Source organism: Miniopterus natalensis, chromosome 2, assembly GCF_054644295.1.
Source record: "Miniopterus natalensis isolate mMinNat1 chromosome 2, mMinNat1.hap1, whole genome shotgun sequence".
Classification (NCBI taxonomy): Eukaryota; Metazoa; Chordata; class Mammalia; order Chiroptera; family Miniopteridae; genus Miniopterus; species Miniopterus natalensis.
Window position 1 is genome coordinate 88,491,142 of NC_142082.1, and position 21,647 is coordinate 88,512,788.

General features: G+C 39.2%; 1 protein-coding gene across 2 annotated transcripts in view; it reads right to left on the minus strand.

The window, feature by feature from the left end:
- The window catches only part of FREM2 (FRAS1 related extracellular matrix 2), a 294,853-nt gene extending 273,771 nt beyond the window's left edge, over positions 1-21,082 (minus strand). The window contains exons 1-2 of one of the 2 annotated variants that reach the window (XM_016208905.2): positions 15,733-21,081; positions 7,079-7,168 (exon numbers count right to left, since the gene is read on the minus strand). In XM_016208905.2, coding sequence (XP_016064391.2) covers positions 7,079-7,168; positions 15,733-20,893 — 5,251 coding nt within the window. In that variant the 5' untranslated portion in view covers positions 20,894-21,081. Of the gene's footprint in view, positions 1-7,078; positions 7,169-15,732 lie in introns of both variants that reach the window. The other variant, XM_016208906.2, reaches the window with a different exon arrangement.
- Positions 21,083-21,647: the final 565 nt, after the last annotated feature.

Consider the following 21,647-nt stretch of genomic DNA (forward strand, 5'->3'; position numbering starts at 1 on the left):
CACCAAAGAGCCACAGCAATCTTGAGAAAGAGGAACAAAGTTGGAGGGATTACAATATCAGATATCAAGCTATACTACAAATCCATCGTAATCAAAACAGCCTGGTACTGGCACAAGAACAGGCATGTAGATCAATGGAACAGAACAGAAAACCCAGAAATCAATGCAAGTCTTTATGGTCAATTAATATTTGATAAAGGAGGCAAGTGTATACAATGGAGTAAAGACAGTCTCTTCAGTAAATGGTGTTAGGATAATTGAACAGGTACACGTAAAAAAATGAAACTAGGCCACCAACTTACACTGTACACAAGAATAAACTTGAAAATAGACTACCAACTTACACCCTACATAAGAATAAACTCAAAATGGATGAAAGACTAAAATGTAAGTCATGAAACCATAAAAATTTTAGAAGAAACCATAGGCAGCAATGTATTAGACATCTCACATAGCAAAATTTTCACTGATGCAACACTAGAGCAAGAGAAACAAAGGAAAAATAAACAAATAGAACTATATCAAAATAAAAAGCTTCTGCACAGCAAAAGAAAGCAGCATCAAAATCAAAAGGGAACCCACTATATGAGAGAACATATTTGTCAGTGATACATCTGATAAAAGGTTAATTTCCAAAATATATAAAGTACTCATATAACTCAACAGAAAGGAGACATGAAAACCAATAAAAAAGTGGGCAGAGGACCTAAATAGACACTTCTCCAAAGGACATATAAATGGCCAATAGACATATGAAAAAATGTTTAAAGTCACTAATCATCAGAGAGATGCGAATTAAAACAACAATGGGGTACCACCTCACACCTGCCAGAATGGCTACTATCAATAAACAAGTGCTGGTTAGGATGGGGAGAAAAGGGAACCTTAGTACACTGCAGGTGGGAATGCAGACCATTTGGAAGACATTGTGGAGTTTCCTCAAAAAAATTAAAAATGGAGCTGACATTTGACCCAGCGGACCCACTTCTAGGAATATATCCTAAGAAGCTTGAAACACAATCAGAAAAAATATGTGCACCCCTATGTTCTTAGCAAAGTTATTTACAATAACTAAGATCTTGAAACAACCCAAGTGCCCATCAGTAGATGAGTGGATAAAAAAGTTGTAGTACATTTATACAATGGACTCTGATGCAGCTGTGAAAAACGAAGACCTCTTACCCTTTGAGACAACATGGGTGGACCTGGAAAGTATAATACTAATGAATAAGTCAGTAATCTCACTTATATGTGGCATTTAATGAACAAAATAAACTGACAAAATAGATCCAGAAACATGTAAGCATGCAATGGACTAAGGATGCTCAGAGAGAAAGGGTGAGGGAAGGAAGAGATCGACCAAAGAACTTATATGCATTACCCATGGACACAGACAATAGTGAGGTGAAGGCCTAGGAAAGGAGCAAGTGTGCAGAGAAGGGGGTCAATGGGGGTGAAAAAGGGGGACATCTGTAACACTTTCAACAACAAAGATAAATTAAAACAGAAGAATTTATAGTCACCAAAAGATTTCACAAGAAAAGTTTCTTCTAAACTAAAGCCAATAAAAATAGTATATTCATATAATATATAATTTTGAAATGAGTAAAAAGACTAATAAATAATCTTTAGTTTAGACTTTCTGTTTAAAAGGTATAATTTGTTTCGTCGACACTATGGGTAATTTATAGAATCATAGTTTTTTTTCTTTTTTAAAAAAATTATCTTTATTGTTGAAAGTATTACAGATGTCTCCTTTTTTCTCCCCATGGACCCCTATACTTTTAAAGGCAGAAATCTGGCATAGTAAAACCTCGATGACTTGAAGTTCTGCTCAATGAAAAAATGAAGGTTTACAAACACTTTGCCATAATAGCCAACACCCCTTCCCAGGATCTGTATTCTAGTAGATCTTATGCTTTCTTTTAGAGTAAAAATATTTGTATCAGTGCCTGACATTACTTCAGGGTCTTCTTATATCTCCCTAAGGCATTATCTGTCCTCTGGTTCTCATGTCCCTAGCAGTAAATTTTATTGCCAAGAATGCTTGCTTTTTTCTCTAAATTGAATGTCTGTATGATCTTTTAATGCTTGTATTGGGGCCTTGTTTTCTGACTCTGGCACTTATATTTTCTGGTCCTTGCTTTAAACTCTGGCTAGTTGTCAATAACGACTTTGCCGAAAACCTTGAAATTCCTGGTCACCTTCAAGCAAAAACTTGTGCTCCTTCTAACTTGAATGAAGAGCTTCCAGTCTTTTTGTGTGTGTGTATGGAATAAAATCTGAAAGCCTTGACCTTAACAAATATTTCACTTACAGAAATGAGTTTGCAGCGTCTTCAACTATGTCAAGTTTCTATTTATATCTTTCAATAGCATATGAATTAGGGATCTTGGTGTATGGAAAATTGGTCACCAAAAAGCATAATCAAAGACAGCAGCAGCAGCAGCAAATGTCTGGCTATAAAACAGATTCATTATAATGGCCAACATAGATATCATGTCTGACACCCCAGTTTCAATGCCAAAACCAGGGGACAAAACTCTCTTGACTGCATGCCCACACCATACAAACGCTCAAACAAGAAAGCAGCAAACGAATTTTCATAGGGTTCTTTTTACTCACTATATCAAGCCAGAGGATCACATATCCTAATTCTTTATTATGCCTAAAAAAAATTTCTAGGATATACTACTGAGGCCTTGAGAGAGAAAATAAGCAAACAAACAAAAAACTAATAAAAATTTACATAATGACTTTTTAATGAGGACGGAAGATACTTTATGTTATATAGCTTTCAACTTCTCTACATCTCATAATATTGTCTCACATCACATGAGGCAAAAATATGGGGTAATTAAAAATACTTAAGTATTTTGTTATAATTGTTTATATAATATACTGACAACTGTTTCTTCTGAAAAGAATTTTTAAGAATAACATGAGCTTTGGACTTGTAATTACTGTGAATCTATTCATATTAAGTATATTTGACTGCAGGTTCAAAGAAATTTTTACAGTGTTTAATTTCATGTGTTTAAAAATGTGAAAGCTTTTCTTGGTGCCACAGGGATTGAAATTAATGCTAGGATAAAAGATTGTATTAGAGGAATACAAAGGGTACCCTGGGAATTATTTAGTATATCTTACTATTTAATTGATCCTCATATTTAAAAAGAGCTTAATTTCCCTATTTATCTATTCATTCATTTTAATATTTGTTAAACATTTACCATATGTTCAACCCTGTGTAGGTACTATGATACGGGATCAAAGACACCTTTTTGATGTGAAGGAGTTCCTTCTCGACTAATGGAGGTCTTCCCATGCCCGCATGATAAGAATGCAAAAGTCTTGACCGTAAATAAAGGTAGGAACAGAAGCACAAAAAAAGGTGTTACTAACTTTGTCATCATCACGTTGGGAGCAGCTTTGAAGAAGAAATGACATTTGGGCCTGCTGTTGAAGAGTTATTTACAGCCATTAAGGTTGAGGGTGTGACATATCTAGAATACTTATGTGAGACTGGCTTTCACATCATAATAAAGAGCTAGAGGAGTTCCTTGTAGAGAAAATTAAGAAGAGATAGGAGCACTTTCATGTTAGAATACTTTATAGGAAAATTATAGAGAGTATAATGGTGACAGCAAGTCAGATAAAAATACTATATTTGGTTATAAAGGGGATAAAAGAATACATGGGTGTTATTTTTCTTTCCACAAAATTCCAGAATACTAGATCTGAAATTAGAATTCAAAGAGGCAGTTATCAAAGGAGAATGTATTTTTCAGGTCTGTGTTGTTATTATATTATGAGTTACCTTCATGAAGACATAAAGGGTAAAAAAACAAAAGGAAATAAAAGATGATTTAGCTAAATCCATAGGTAATTGCTACATATATTCATATTCACAATCTCCTTAGATGAAGCCACATATAATGGGAGCATATGTCCTAACTTCAGAGTTTCACCTTATAAATTGTAACTATGAATTTGCATATGTCAACTGGCCTTAGAATACCTGGATATATTTTGATATAATATTTTCATATTCTTCACTAATTTTCCAATAAACACATTTCATTATTAAGTGATCACTTTAAGATTACTCTATGAAAGACTTTATAATTATGAATTTTAAGAGCTGCATATTTTGTTATGTTGATGCCATTACTAAAAGGCTTCTTCTATTTTTATTGGGAATTTAATTTCTAGATTTTTTTTTTTACTTGGTGACATATATATGTTCATAAGTTTTTGCTTCTGTTGAGCCATGTCTCAAGCGGAATATTACAGCCTTCATGACTTCAACTATATACTCACAGATTTTCCTTCAAAAGCATTTTCTCAGTTTACAGCTTCACAGATAGTATTCAAGTGTACCTGGTTTCATCATAATCTCTGTATTAAGTGATATTTTTTAAAAGATGTTTTTTTGTAATTTAATTGATAAAATAGGTATAAAACAGTACCTTACAATTGATTTTATTTGTGTTTATTTGAACTTATAAAGAATAAATGTTTTTCAGTATATAGTTTATAAAAAAAGAATTATAGTATGATGCCAAGAAAGAATATTATAAATTTTAGGACATAGTGGCCTTTAAAAGTGTTCTAAAACAAAAATTTACACTCCAGAGGACACAGAACTTTTCCTCTATCAGCCAACCCTGACTTCATTCTTATCTATTAAACTTTCCTAAAAACTAGGTCTAGAGAACCCAGAAAAGTTTGAGTTACCACCCTTCCCCCACCCTGCCCCACGACTATCCTGAATAAATGCTCAAGTTATTTTTTGAGGAAAGAAATCTGGGATTTAAATTGACCTCCAGCTGCCTGGTTATGCAGTTTGTGACTGTTTTCTCATCTGCCAAAGAGGAATAATTTTTTATTTTATTTTATTTTGTTTGTTTTTTACCAAGTCAGTCATCACCTAGATGGGAAGAATAAGTACCCTTGAGAGAGCTCTGTTACTTCCTTGGTAGACATTTGCAGAAGTCACCTGGCTACTCTGAGATCTATATCTCTCCAACTGCAAAACAAGAACACTTATTCATAGGATTTAAGTACCTTCCGTAGTTCCTGAGACATACATATATTTGAGAAGTATCAAAAATATTATAAATGTATCTTTATAAACATGTATAATGCCATGTCAGTGAGGAGAAGAAGGGTAAACTCATCTCTGGACTTTTTCTCTCTCATATGAAAACCCGAGTTTTGAAAAAGCTCCTGAAATGATTTACTTCTTATTTGCATAAGCACAATCTTTATAGGCTCAGCCACATTTTCAGCAAATCCGAAAATAAAACCAGTCTCTTCAGCTAATCATTCCTAGCTTAGTATTTTTCCAAAATTTAAGTACAGACTCAAATTTTAAAGTAACTGCTACCATTCCATCCAACTAAGGAAAAAAAATGTACAGAGTTACAGAGTATGTATATATACAGGTTGGAGCAAAAGTAGGTTTACAGTTGTGAGTATGTGAAACAGTGTTTACTCTTGGATTATTATTAATTATTTTCCATATGAACAACTGTAAACCTACTTTAGCCTGTATATATAATGATGGGGGGGGGAAGCAAAATATATAAATAAGTATAGGCTATGTCTTAGAATCATAGTCATTGAATTTCAAACTCTTTCTTTGCAATTTTAAAGAAAATCATACTTTTGCTTTTGAGATTTATTCAGTCATTAAAAATAAACACGGTGTCTTGAACCAATCATTTAGTCTATAAATTTTAATATGCTATACAGATTTAGATTATTTTAGAGTCTCTCTGTAAAGTTTACTGACTATAATTTCTCATTTGAGCAAAACATTATTCTTTTATAAGTTAGTTTCCTTCTTAGAATTTGGTTTTATTCTAAGATTCACTTATCAACAAATAGAATACTAAAATATGATTTGGTTACTATAAAAATAAAGTCATTAGGTTTATTAAGTCTCTGACTTGTAGTAGAAATTAAATAGTTGAACGCAAGTTAACACCTTTTTTTGCCTTTCTGGCACACACCCAGCAGATGCCATTTTTTATAGTTGTGAGCATGTTATGCCCAAAGATATTTTAAACAAATGCTATTTATTTTTTCAAAGCATGTGAAGGGTAAGCATGTAATCTTTTTAAGATAGATGACATAATAGCATGCCATTTTAAAAACATCATAAGGAAACAGATGGCTCTGAATTATTTTTTTCCTCCCTCTCTCTTCTCTTACATGTTCCCTCACTTCTGTGTCCTGTTCGCATAACACACATTCTTCCTGAGGTTCTTTTGCTTCTCTTAAGAGCATGTGAGAACTAAAACATCTTTTTAATCACCCTAGAAACAGACTTTTTTTCTCCAGGGTTAGGAAGAGAACTGAAAAGAGTCTGAGCAGAAGTCAAAACTTTGAAGTAGAAATGACAATAATATTGCAAAGGAGACTTAGATCACAGGCCATAGCCTATTCTCTATAGTGTTCTTTAGATTTCATCAAGGAAAATTTTATCTAGACTAAGTCACAAAATTCCCCCAAATAAGGAAACCATTAGACATACCAAGATTGGTGAGATTTAAACCCATTTATTTAGCACTGATTCCTTAGTGAAAGCAACATGTTTTCCACCAGCGTTAATCCACACAGTATCCTATGCAAATTAGAAAAAGGCAACTTGTTCTAATTTGTACATGACTAGACACAGCCTGGTAGGGGACACCCAGGTAGGCACATGGCTTGCAAGTGGAGCTGGGCTAAATTCCAATACCTTCTTGTCACCTCAAACAGGCAGCCTCATACAAAGCATAATCTGAACAACTGGACATGGGAATCCTATTTATATAGATCTTTCTTTTTAGTTCTTTACAAAACACAAAACAAAAATAACATAATTAGAACATTTATCTAAAATTGTTGCAAAGTAGCACTATATCAAATTGAGAATGTAAGGTTTTCTATAGCAAATACCAAATTTACTCAGTATAAAATCAGGTGACCATAAAATAATGCTTGACACAAATTCCTTGTAATATCAAAGAGCTACTAATAAAAATCACTCTCCTTGTTTACAATAACAGGATAGTGAAATACTTACCACCATCTTCAATTGTAAAATGGAATATATCACTTGTAGCATTAGCCCCTTCTCTTAAAACATAACATATTTTCATGTCATCAATGTCAGCTAGAAAATAACCAAAGAACAAGATGATTAATCACTAGCGCAAAATTGGTGACTTATGAAATCTTCTTGGCTATAACCATCTCCAACCTCTTCTTTTCCTAAGGGAAACAGTGCTATCTTATTTCTCCTATCTCTAAGTTCCTGGATTTCAGCTATCCCACAGAAATCTGATCCCTCACTCAGAGTGTAAGAATTAAGTTATAATAATAGCAAGGTGTTGCTCCTTCCAATGGCATTTGCATGTTCATGCACCAAAGAAGTCACAGCGTAAACATGAAATGTTAGGTTCCATGACAGGTGGCAACAGAGATATTTTGAAGCTTGGCAGATTTCCTGGCACTACTGAAATCACACCCTTTGTCTCCCTGTAGAACTTGCCCTAAGAGGAAAGAAGCTACTTTGCCCTCCTAACATTTGTAGTTTAGCAGGCTGTTTTAAGCAGTCGAAATTTTGAAGGAAAAAAATGAGAATTTTTTTAAATGTCAGATTGAAATAACTATCATGAACCAATGTCAGAGAGAACATAAATTAAAAAGTATCTAATGAAATCTGAAGCCTGTATTCATAGGAAAAAATCATTTTGTCTCAAAAATGCTCTTTCTGTTGCTTCTTACATTAGCTATCAAATTCCCTGGCATGATTTGTTTTTAGTATTGACTAACATGCAATTCTTAAAATTTATTCATCCATTTTACCAGTTCCTTTCCTTAATAATGCAACACAGAAAACATAATAAACCAAATACTTTGTTCTATGATACTCAAAACAGGCAGATATTTGATCTACGACAAGCAGTAAGTAGTTATTTCCAAGGCTATGTAAAATCAAGAACATAGCTAAAAATTGCTTCAACAATGATATGTAGTATTTATTTGTCTCATGTGTCTTTCCATCTTTTAAGAACTCTACTAAGAGTAGAATCCAAGATGGGGGCCAAATAGGTGGAAGCTACATTCATCTCTACCCAGGACCAAACTGGAATCATAACAAAATTATAGAGCAATCATCCTGAATAACCTACTGCACGCTAGCTGAAGAGAAGTCTTGTAACCATGGATTTACAGAAGAAGTCACATCAAGACTGGTGGGGAAGGCAGAGATGCAAAAAAGGCTGGCCCTGCTCCCACAGGTGTCAGCTGGAATTCCAAAGTGATATCTCAATGGCAAACGCTCCCCCTGAGGAGTGTCAGGCCTGAACTCCAAGCCAGATTCCCCAGTCTGGAGCAACAGAGCCACTAACATCTGGTGGTGAAAAGCAACAGATTCCACCAGGGAGAGATGGCTAGAGACACTGGAACCCTCTTAAAGGATGAATGCACAAGATTTCATTCGCACCACTCACGCTGGGCTCTGGTGGATGGTGGGTGGAGAGTACTAGAGTTGCAGTGAGGAGAGTCTGGGGTTTGTGGCTTTGGGGAGGGAGCTGAAGGGACAGCTACCAAAATCCCTGTGCCGAGTCATTCTTCCATACCACAGATGTCATCTTTTATAAGTGAAGCATGCCACTCCCTGTGGTATCAGTCTGGGGGAAAGCAATAGTTCCACCCTCTGAATGCCCTCTCTCTGCACCCTGTAGAGCTTATGCCCTGCTGAGAAGTACAGTCAGAGGCTCTTTCAGTGACTGAGCCTAGCAGACAGACTGCAGGTAGAGGTAGGAAGAGGCCAATCTCTGGGTGCCCTGGGACTTTTGCTGATCTGCCCCCAGGCCTGGTGCTGGTAAAAGCAGCCTTAGTGCACATCTTGGTCCTTCCTGTATGCACCCAACCACAAAAGAGGCAGGCATATAGTGGATTGTCAATAGCTCCAAACAGGATTTCCAGGGCCAGTCACAGGCAGTGTCTGACATTGACTTGCAACAACAGAGTGCCTCCCAAGAGGCCCAGAACCAATACTCCCAGTGGCCAGCTTCAAACAAAAACAGAGAAGGTTCCAATAAGCTTCACAAGAAGCATATCCAAAAGGAGATCTCGGCAGGCACCAAACCCTGCTGTGGTGAATTATACTACGAGGGGGCAGTACCTGCACAGCAGCTGGAAAACTATGGTCAGGGTTGAGCCTCACAGTCAGCTAGCCTGAAAGTCAATCCCACACATAAATGGGCCAATAGCAATCCAGACTCAATTACAACAGGAGGGCCTGCATAACCCACAAAAGGGACATGCCCAGAGCATCCAGTTCAGATGATGAAGGAGACTGCACCACTGGACCTAACAGGACAACTACTACATTAGGGCACCCCAAGAAGACTGGGAGTCAAAGCAGATCTATCTAATACATAAACACACACAGAGGGGCAGTGAAAATGGAGAGATAAAGAAATAGGATCCAAATGAAAGAACAGAAGAAATTTCCAGAAAAATAGCTAAATGAAATGGAGGTAAGCAATTTATCAGATATAGAGTTCAAAGTAATGGTTATAAGGATGTTCAGCAACATGAAAGAGACATAGAAATTATAATAAAGGACAGATCAGAAGTGAAGAATCTGATATCTGAAATGAAGAATACACTGGAAGGAATAAACAGTAGATTGGATGAAGCAGAGGATCAAATCAGCTATTTGGAAGACCAATGAGAATAAATGCCTAATCACAGCAACAAAGAAAAAATAATTTTTTAAAAAAGGATACCACATATAAGTGAGATCATTTGATGTTTGTCTTACTCTGCCTGGCTTATTTCACTCAGCATAGTAATATTTTGAACAAAAATAAAAAATTAAAAAATAAAATACTTTACAGAAGATATCAGCATTCTACACAGTAAAAAAAAACAACAAAAAAAACAACAACAGTCCAGCCGGGTGTGGCTCAGCAGTTGAGCGTTGACCTAGTATCCATGCGATTGGGGTTTGATTCCCGGTCAGAGCACATGCCTGGGTTGGGGACTTGATCCCCAGTAGGGGGCATGCAGGAAGCAGCCGATCAATGACTCTCTCATCATTGATGTTTCTATCTCTCTCTCCCCCTCTCACTTCCTCTCTCTGAAATCAATAAAGATATATTTTTAAAAAATAAAAATAAAATTTTTAAAAAATTATAGCTTAAGGGACCTTTGGGACAACATGAAGCAAAACAGCTTCTGCATCATAGGGGTACCAGGAGGAGAAAAAAGAGCAATGGATCAAGAACATTTGAAGAAACTTCCCTAACTTGGTGAAGTTAAACAATATGCAAGTTCAGGCAGTGCAGAGAGTACCAAACAAGAAGGATCCAAAGAGGCTCACACAAAGACACATCATAATTAATGTGTCAAAGATAAAAGGCAAAGAGGGAATCTTAAAGCTGAATGAAAAAGACAGTTACCTGCGAGGGAACTCCCATAAGACTGTCAGCTGATTTCTCAACAGCAACATTCCAGTCCAGAAGGGATTGACATGATATATTCAAAGTGATGAAAAGCTACTTTAGCCAGAAAGGTTATCATTTAAAATTGAAGTAGAAATAAAGAGCTTCTCTGACAAGACAAAGTTAAAGTAGTTTGTTACCACCAAGCCAGTATTACGAGAAATGTAAAAGGGCCATCTTGGAGATTTCTCAGAGCAACATTTTTTCTGATATATCTATTAGGGCAGGGAACAAAAGAAAAAATAAACAAATGGGACTACATCAATCTAAAAAGGTTTTGCATAGAAAAAGGAGCCATCAACAAAATGAAAAGACAACCCACTGAATGGGAAAACATGCTTGCCAAAATTTATAAAGAACTTATAAAACTCAATACAAAAAAAAAAAAAAAACCAAAACAACACTCCAATTCAAAAATGGGCCAAGGACCTGAATAAATATATTTCCAAGGAAGGCATACAGATGGCCTTTAGACTATGAAAAGATGCTCAATTTCACTAATCATCAGAGGAATGCAAATTAAAACCACAATAAGATATCACCTCACACTTGTAAGAATGGCTATCATCAATAAATCTACAACCAACAAATGATGGTGAGGATGTGGAGAAAAGGGAATCCTCATACACTATTAGTGGGAATGAAGATTGGTGCAGCCACTGTGGAAAGCAGTATGCAGATACTCCCAAAATTAAAAATAGATCTGCCTTATGACCCAGCTATTCTACATCTGGGAATTTATCCAAAGAAACCTGAAACACTAATTTTAAAGAATATATGCACCCCTCTGTTCATTGCATCATTATTTACAATAGCCAATATTTGGAAGTGGCCCAAGTATCCATCAGTAGATGAGTAGATAAAGCAGCTGTGGTACATTTACACAATGGAATATTACTCGGCTGTAAAGGAAAAGGAAATTTATTATTGCAATAGGATGGATGGACCTGGAGAGCATTATGCTAAGGGAAAAAGCTAGCCAGAGAAAGTCAAGTATCATATTATTTCACTCATATGTGGATCTAATGAACAAAATGAACTAACAAGCAAAATAGAGACAGACTCATAGACAGAGAGCAAGCTGACAGCTGTTGGGGAGGTGGTTGGGGGAGGGGGAGGGGTTAAGCAAAAAAGAAAAAAAATGAGAAAGAGCTCTTGGACAGACAACAGTGTGGCGACTGCTAGGAAACAGGGTGGGTGAGGGTAGGTGGAGAAAGGTGTAGGGGGCAAAAATGGTGATGGATGGAGACTTGACTTGGGGTGGTGAGCACACAATTCAGTGTACAGATGATGTGTTGTAGAATTGTTCATCTGAAACTTGTACAATTTTGTTAACCAGTGTCACCCCAATCAATTCAATTTTTAAAAAAGAGTTCTACTAAGTTCATGCTATGATGTTTACAGGGATTATATATAAGAAAATTATTTTACAAAGAATAGTCTCAAGTCATATAAAGTACTAGAATCAACAAATTACTCCATGAGTTTCTGTAGCTCCACTTTATAGATGTGAAACATGTGTTCTACCTTGGCTCACACAGCTTTGAAAGGAGACTTGTTTACAATCAGACATCTGAGCAGAGAACATTTTGATTCAATAATTAATAGTACCTTATTGCTAATATAGGTACTCAGAGGTAAAGCAAGTTTAAAATGTTTTGTTCTCCTTTAGCATTTCATTTCTAACTCTACTATAATTTCCCCCAATTTCTGCCATGTGTCATTTTTAGCTTTCTGCATGGCTACCTTTCCTAGAAGATTGAGAACTTCCAGGAATTTTTTTTTTTTCCATATTAACTTTCCATAGTCCTTTGCTCAGGGTCTAATATTCAGTAAAGGTTCAAAAATTCTTAACTTAAAATAAAAGATACCCAGAGATCTAGAGGACCACACTTGCATCTCTACCTTCCTATGTATGATGTTTCTAAAAGATAAGAGAAGCACCCCTTTACAGCTCTTTACCTGTTAACTCTTATAACTCTTAACTTTTTCAACCTTTAATTTATCAGTAAGAAATGAAGTGAACTATCCTCTGATTACCCATCCTTAGCATAAGAACAATGTCTTCTGGTCACGTGGGTGAAGCCTTTTTAAACCATTCCCATTCCTTCTTTAATTTTATAAGAAAATCTATAAGCTCTATTATGAGAAAAAAGTGTTTAGTACACTCAATCCCTGAATTAATGTGATTTTTAAAAATATATATAGTACTTAGGAGGTGGTTTTATTGAAATAAGTCACTAATTCAAAACTGATTTTTAGGAAGATTTTTTTAAGTAAAGAGAACATGGATGCATTTATATGACATTCAGGTGTCAAATTTTCCCTCTAAGTTAGGGCATGTAATATTGATTAGTTGGAACAAACCCTTTTCATTTTCTTTATAACTGTTAATAATTCGTAGTTCAATAAGAAGACTTTAAAAAATCTCTAGGAAGTAAAGACTTTGATCATAATACTCTTATTCTACAGGTACCTCTAAAAATAACATTAACATAAACATTTTATATATGTATATATAGACACTAGCTTCTTAAAGCACAGAAGTATTAGGAAAATAAAAACCTAGTAGCCAAAATGTCATCTTCTTTGTAAACATCTAACAATTAACTAGATTTTTTTCTAAATGTTAAATATGCACTGAATAGATTTCAGTGTATCTACACAACCGTACCCTGGTTCATACTCTTTGGGAAATTTCTGAAAATGATTTATAAATGAATTCTCACAAGAAAAAACTCCAGGTACTTGAGAGAAATGATTTAGACCTAGAGTTGAGGGAGCAGGGTCATCTTAGCAGAAAGGTAAAGTTTGAAATAACTAAATAATTTCCCTAATTTGTTTAATTCTACCTTGTTAACTTTTTCTAACAATGAAATTTAAGACATTTTAGAAATGAATTAGTTTTTTTCTCCTATCAATCATTTAGTCAATCAATTTAGGAATCACTTTCTCTGGTCATGTGTGCTAAACTAACTTAATTCAGTGCATTAAAAATCCATCAAAATATAGTTTAGCTTATCCTTTCAAAATAAAGAAAAACAAATAAAGACACAGCATAGTCCTCACTCTAAGCACTACTTTCATTTCCCCTACTGGAAGAGCAACCATGGCAGATCTATGATAGAACTTTATCCATGTTTACTCATTTATCTAATCCCCATAAATAACTGCTATGAACCAAACTCCAGTCTCAACTTCTTCAAATAAGTGCTGAGTGATTAAATACCAACAGTTTTTCTCATCAATATTTGAGTTCTTATTGGAATGCAACAATTTATTTTAAAAAAGAAAGTTTAAAAATATCTTCACTTTTTATAATAAACTTACTACTATTCTTTATTTACAAATGACCATGAGTCCTAAAGTGAGAGATAGAGCTACACCTGTAATGATATAGAACATTTGTCTGTCTTCATCCTCAAATTTCTTTTAAAAAAAATCTCTAACATTAGAATTCTTTTTCTGGACAGAGGACTGATTTGAAATAACATTTTCTATCCTCCAATATATAGGGGTGGGCAAAAGTAGGTTTACAGTTATGAGTACCTGAAACAGTTTATTCTTCTATTATTTATTTAATACTACATTATTAATATTATTTGTTTTATTATTATTTATTATTATTATTCTTTTGTACCCTAACTAATGATGTATCTTTTAGGTATTGATGGCTGGTAATTTAACCAACAACCAGCAGAAGTGGATACTTAAACCTACTTTTGTCCACTCCTATATTCCTTTCATCCTCTTCACTTTCCAAGAAAATAAACCAATCTATTGCATGGCATCTTTATCCACAGAAAGCCTTCACACAAAAGTTTCCTGCTGATCTTGCATGACACTTCGCACTCTGAGGTTTTCCTGTCACTGCAAGCCCAAGGATATATTCAGGCTTTCAGCCAAGAATCAGGAGGTTGGAGTGTGGGTCTATTTGTCAGCATCTAAAAGAGAGAAGCAGTTCACTTTAACACTACACTCTGCAACATCCATGTTTATTAAAGCATTGGTTATCTAAGAGCACAACACTGTTGCAGGGAAAGAATATCCCCATTGGGATGGCCTGGGGTTAAACTCTATCTCTACCCACAGAGTCCACATAGGATAGATCAAGTTTGAATTCTGACATGGTGAGATTTTTATGAAAGCAACCCAAAGCCCTTTGTAGTGAAAGTCACATATTGTAGAGAACAGAGCCCTAATTCCCAAGCCAGCATACTGAATTAGCTTCTCCCTTCAGTCACTGAGTAACTCTGCATAGCTCACCTGCCTTTGTCTCAGATTATGTCTGGACAAAAAAAAAATTCAGTTTAAAAAAATACTTTAGCCTCAAGAATGCAGATGAATGTAGATGCAACCCAACCCATGTTTGTTATTGAGTTTGAAACAGGGCAGAGAGAAGTTTTGAAATAAAAAAATAATTTTCTCCTTATATTATTAATTTTATTAAAATATCTTCAGGTTCTTAAAAATGAAGTGGATGCATATTTTGGTGACAGAAATACTGTCTTCTTATACATCATGACTTCTTATACTCTCTTATTTTATGTGTATCATAGTAACATGCCTTGTACATATTTTTATAAATCTAGATAGGTGTTTACTTCTTATGTTTTTGGACAGGTATTTGTCATGAAATATAAAAATTATAAAATCTACAAAGTAGAAATACATATTTTTATTTACAAAGTTTCTACCAACCATAACAGTATTATAACAAAGCTCTAAAAATTAAATCAAAGTAATATAAATTTGGAGGTTCATTTGAATGATATTTGATAATAATGATAATCTAAATACTCAATTTAGAAAACACATCTCTCTCTATGGTGTTAAAATGCACCATAAACTATCTGTAGCATACAAAACAGGCTGCTCAGAAGATATGTGTGTGGCAAATGGAGCAAAGCTGAAAAGCCTTCTTCATTTTTAATTCACCAAGGTCTGGTTCCTGCTTTGGCAGCAAACCTTGCTGCTATCAAAACATATAGATACTCTCTCCAATAAGGGTCACTGCAGTGGGACACATGGCAAGAAAGAAGCTGTTCTCCCAGGAAAGAAAGTCCCCTAATTCTTTCCTCCCCTTTATTTCCCTTTCCTTCTTCTCTTGGAATATAATTTGAGGCTCTACTTAATGAGGTTTTCAGTGACAGTCATATCCTCAGGAAATAAGACCTGAAATGTCCTTTGGTTATAAAGAAAGAAAAGTGAACCATACCTTGTGTAAACTGAGTGACACTGTGGTTGCCTTTGCCCAGGTTGAGAAGATATCCATGTAGAGGGGCCTCTGTAACAATAAACCTAAGAGAAAAATGTAGGCTGTCTCTGTCCTCAACTTTTAATATTTTGCTTGTGATCATGAATCCCAAGTGGCCGGTGGCCAAAGTGCGAAGTGTAGTAGCCCCTTTGTTCACTGTAACTTGGGGGACACTATTGTCAACAGCTAAGACCTGGATCTTCATCACTTGGGGTCTTCTCGTTTCAAATGCTGTATCAGGAAAAACATAGAACTCTGTATGGGAACCATCAGTCACTGTGAAGGAGAAGCTGTCTTCACTTGACTCAGTGCCATCATGCCTGTAGCTGATTAAGTTTTCATTTAAGTCTTGCTTGGTAAAAACCATGGCAGGCCTGGTATTGTTAAGTAGGAGTTGACCGTGAACAGGCATCTGGGTGACAGTGAATTTTAGGAGTTTGTCAGGAGTATCTTTGTCTTCAACAGTGAGTTCAAAGGGAGTGATCAGCTTGTTTTCACCTTCACTGACAATCAGGTTATGGATGGTGACCACTGGCTTTTTGTTGTCCACATCACTAATGGAGATACGGAATGTCCGGAAGACAGGGTTACGTCCATCAGTGACTTGAAACTCAAAACTGTCCATCTTCACCTCATCATCAGCTGTGTGGATGTAGTAGATTTTGTTGCCAGCCAGTTGAAGCTGAGTGAAAGATGTGATGGGCACTCCAGGTTGATCTGTGCATTCTAAGAGACCTCTCAGAGGAGCCTTGGTGATGGTAAAAACTAAGTTTTCATCAGGACTGTTCAAGTCACTGGTGCTTAGTAAGTCTGTTGTGAGGATGACTTTACCACCTTCTTTCAAGGACACTCCCTTACTTATCACATCAGGGAAGACAATATCAATGCTCCCAACAGATACATAAAAGTAGCAATCAATGAGGGTATTTGTTCCATCAGTCACATCAAATTTAATTAGGTCCCGAATGCTCTCTTGCCCAGAATGGACATATTGAATTAAATTCCTGTCCACTTCATCCTGGGTAAAATTCATGCCCAGTGTGATATTTTCAAAGGCATGCATAGGTTTTTGTCTTTGTAATAATCCATGTTCTGGCCCATGACGAATAATATAAACCAAGGATTTGTCTTCAGAATCTAAATCAGTTGCCATTAATATTTTATTGTTCATAATTTTGGTTTCCCCAATTTCTATTTCTAGTCCATTATTAATGGCCATTCTGGGAGTCTCATCATCAACAGGGATAATCATAATGAGAACCATCTTTTCCACAGAGTGCTTACCATCTGTTAGCTTAATCACAAAACTGTCTTCCTGGGTCTCAGAGTCATCATGCTCATAAATAATGGTAGAACTCTCTATGATCTGGTCCAAGGTGAAGCTTTTGACCAAAACCGTGCCATTTATCACCTGGTTCATGATGTGACCATGGGTAGGAAATTGGGTAAGAGTGAAAATTAAATCATCTAAGGGAATGTCAGCATCAGCAGCATTGAGGATGGGCGTATCAATCACCAGGCTCATGCCTTCCATCACCATAAATTCTCTCATAAATATTTCTGGGTGTTCATCATTGGTAGGAATGATTACAATGGAGAAAAAATGCCTTTCTGAAAAGTTAATGCCATCAGAACAACGAAATATAAACCTGTCTTCCACAGGTTCCACCCCTTTATGAACACTCTGGACATAGTTAATATGACCTTGCCTGAGATCTTTAAAGGTGAAGGCACTTATGGCAATCCCTGCTCTTGATTTTTCTGAGCCTGGTGCTGGAGAAATATTTTCAACATAACCTGAAGTAGGTTGAACAACTATAGTGCACAAGATGTCATCATTTAGGGAATCAATATCTTCAGCACTTATATGCACTGAGGTTATGGCACTTTTATCACCTTCTCTTACTATAAACTGTTCACCTATAGAAATTTCTGGGGCTTGGCTGTCGACAGGAAGGATGGTCACCCACACAGTAATTCTTTGGATAGTATTGCTGCCTATTCTCCGTTTTTGGAATGTAGCTGACAGACTCAGGTTAAAAGAGTCCTCCTTGGGCGATAGGCCTATCTCACCACTGGTGTGGGCATAGACAACAGAGCCCTCCAGGATGTCCCTTTGGGTAAACTGCTCTGCTGGTACTCCATTGACCAGGATTTCTCCGTATAAGGGCGGATCTTCCAAGAGGAAAGTCAACATCAAGGCATCAGTATCCTCAATAGTCCCTTTGATAACACTGGCAGTTATTTCAGTAGCCCCATTTTCTAAAACATCTAGATAGGACCCCAGAGTTCCTGCAGGAAGGTTCAGCATGGGCATCTCATCATCCACTGGCTGGACATTCACTCTGAGAGTGATGGGCACCACATGGTGTCTGTCACTGACCTCCAAGGAGCAGTTATCAGTCAGGGACTCATCTCCATTATGGTCATAGGAAATCCGACCGTGTTTTATGTCCTCCAGATGGAAAACCCCACCTACAGGCAGTATCTGTCCAGATAACCTTATGTTACCATGTTTAGGTACCTGTGTTAGGGTAAAAGAGATGTGGGCTACATCAGTATCTACATCATTCACATGCAACTCAGACTCACTCAGGATATGGTGTCCTCTCTCCTGAATAGTAAAGCCAGTGTTGAGGATCTCAGGTGGCTGGTTGTCCTCTGGCTGCAAGTAAAGGGTAAAGGTGCCTGGAGCTACATTCCCAGCTCGGTCCTCCACCTGGAACTGGAACTGAGCCACTCGGGCAGCCACTCCCAGTTCTTGATCTGGAGGTCTATAAGCAATTTTATGATGGTTGATCTGGGCTTGGGTAAAATGGGCCACCACAATGGAAGGGTTGTCAGTCAGGACCAACGTCCCTAATGGGGCTGGAGAGTGGTTTTTATCTGTGTCCATTGGAGGCTGAGTCACTGTGTAATGTAGTTCTCGGTCATCTGTGTCCAGGTCAGTGTAGCGCAGCCACTTCTTCTTCAGTGGTGTAAGCTTGGATTCTTGCACCACCATTCGAAGGGGACAGCCACTGCCCAACTCTGGAGGTAGGCGATCCACAGGATGAATGCGGATTACAAACCTCTGTAACCCAGACTGATTAGGGGGGTCATGGTTATCCTGAACTCGAAATGTGAACTGATCCATCACTGGCCCAGGATTATGAGGCCCAGAATGCATATAGAACAGCCTCCCCTCCATTATGTCCTGCTGCTGCCACTTTGTTACTATTTTCTCATAGAATGTTCCCTGTTTCCTCCAAGGGCTCCCAATAAGCTGTTCCACCTCATGTGGAGGATGATTTTGGCGGAGAATCAGATGTCCTATAGTTGAGGGAGACTCCAGAATAAAAAGCAGCAGAGAATCATCTGAGTCCATGTCAGTTGCACTTAGAGCAAAGGGTAGGATGGGCATTGTTTCACCCTCTGCCAGTGTCAGCCCTGTGTTGGCATTGAGGACTGGTGGCTGGTCATCCACAGGCACTAAGGTGATAGGGAACAGGAACTGCACCTGGTGCCTGTGTCCTCCATCTACCATTTGAAGCACCAGGTTGTCACTCAGTGAGCCATCTTTGTCATCATGATGGTAGACCACCTGACCAGCTGTTAGCTCAGCTACCATAAAAGTCTTAGTAGCAGAGTTGCCACTGGAGTCACCCAGAAGGGCAAGGTGACCATGCCGGAGCCCAGCTACCACCTCCAGCTTTACTGCCTCTAGGTCATCTTCATCGCTGATGACCAAGTTTTGTGGTCCACTGCCTGTAGGGCCGGTGAGGGGCCGAGACTGGCCCTCATAGAGAATGAGTCCAGTGTTGCGGGTGACCACTGGAGCCAGTGTATTCATGGGCTTTACCACCACCATGAAGGCAAAGGGATCTGAGGCTGCTCCTTCTGGGTCTACTACCTCCAGCTCAAGTTCAAAGAGACGCTCCTGGTCAGAGTCTTCAGAGGGCGGCTGGTAGGCAATCTTCAGGAGGCGCAGATCTCTTTGAGTAAAGGAGGAGAGAGGCAGGCTGCGATCATCAGTGCTCACCAGGTAGCCCTGGCCAGGCTGGAATTGAGAGGTGAGGTTGAAGATCAACAAGTCAGGGGTAGATTCAGCATCCTCAGCTGCCAACATGTCTGGCGTCAGGGCGGTCAGTACAAACTGGTCCACCTCCATCATCATCATGGCCACAAAACTGGGCTTGGGAGCAGTGTTCTCAACTCCCCCTCGGATTCTCACCAGCACCTGGAAGTGCTCCTGTTTCAGAGCAGGGCTGCCAGCAGGAGACCCTCGCAAGTGCAGCTCCACTACCATGGGCACCCAGTCTCTGTTTGGTGAGCGACCGGGAGCCGTGTGGCGGTAGCGCACGCCTAGCTCCTGGAAAGCTTTGCAGTCCATCAGGAGAGGCTTCTGGGCATTCCCTTCGTTGGCTTGCGGGTAGTGGAGAAGTTCCCCATAGCGAGGCAGTGTGCCCAAGCCCGACAGGATGCCCACTAGACAATCCTCGGTCTCGGACTGGTAGGCGAACTCCAGGTTCCGCGCGTCCAGAGCATTGCTGGTCCCCAGCAGCTCTTCCACCACCAGGGGCAAGTTCCGAGTCACAACTTCCAGCTGAGTGAAGATCACCTCCACCTCCAGCACCAAGGGGAGAACTGCAGTCCCTCCCGTCGTGTCGTAGCGCAGCTGCAGCGGGACGCGATCTCGCGACGGGCTGCGAGCCCCCAGGTGAGAGTAGCTCACCTCTCTAGGGCCGAAGTCGCAGGGGAAGCGTTTGGGATTCAGGCGGCCGGGCCGCTGGGCCAGAGCGTCGGTGTCTAGTACGGTCACCGCGCAACGGTCCCCTGGCCCCACCTGCAGCACCAGGTCATGCAGTGGATCCAGCCAGACCTCACGGCCAAAGGGCACCCGGAGCCCACGGTTCGCCATTACTATAGCCTCCTCTGCGGGGACCCCTGCAACCCCCAGGAGATCAGAGGACAGCAAAGCCCGGCCGGGGGCATCGGGCTGTGCTGGAACGCGGCTTACCAATGACAGAAGCAGCAGCAGCAGCAGCAGCCGGGTCCGTGGCGGAGGCAGAGGCATCGGCTGAAAACTGGTGGGGTTGGCTACCCGGCGCGAGTGGGAGGCGATCCTGGCTGCATGCATCATCCAGGTGTAGTGCTCGGATAGGTAAGCCTGAGAGCGAGCAGTCGGCTTCTGGGGAGGGAGCAACAAACCCCTCCGGAAAGTGCCAGGAACTCTGCTCCCTGCCCTTGGGGTCCTGCTGTAGCAGAGGCTGGGCCAGAAGGATGAGAAAATTGTATGGCGTTTTCTGGACTGGAACTGCAGCGAAAGACAAGCCCTCCGGGTCTCTCGCGGCTCAGTCGCTCCAGCTAAAACGCTCCACTCCTCCTTCCCAGGTACCGGGCTGATGCGGAGCTTTAAGGGAAATCCCACCCCTTGCACCCCATCATCCCAGTCCTCCTTCTAGGCCAATCCTTGGTCCGGGCAGGAGGCCCGGGGTCTACGGTTGGGTAGTGATTTCTGTCAATCAGCTGCTAGACTGAGGCGGGGGTGTGGGGTTAGAGCGGAGAGGGGAGGAGAGAGCAGACTCAACAAGTTGTTTTGGAAAAGAGGGGAAGAGCTTCTGGAGCTCCCTGCCCAACCTTCCTCGCGCGCCACTTTAGGCTGTTAGGGCTGCTGCGCGCTGGGCGGCTACGCACTGGGCTAGATTCATTTCTTCAGCTACCTGCAATCCAGGATTGCCCAGGTCAGCTCCCATCCCCCAAATTCAATGGAATCCCGCGCAGGGGTGGTTATTTCTCACCGAAACTTGCAAACCCGAAAGGAAAGTTATAGCAATGCCGCTTGAGTTTGAATCGAAACCCAGAACGTCTTGCAGTTTGGGGGAAACTCTGAAGCA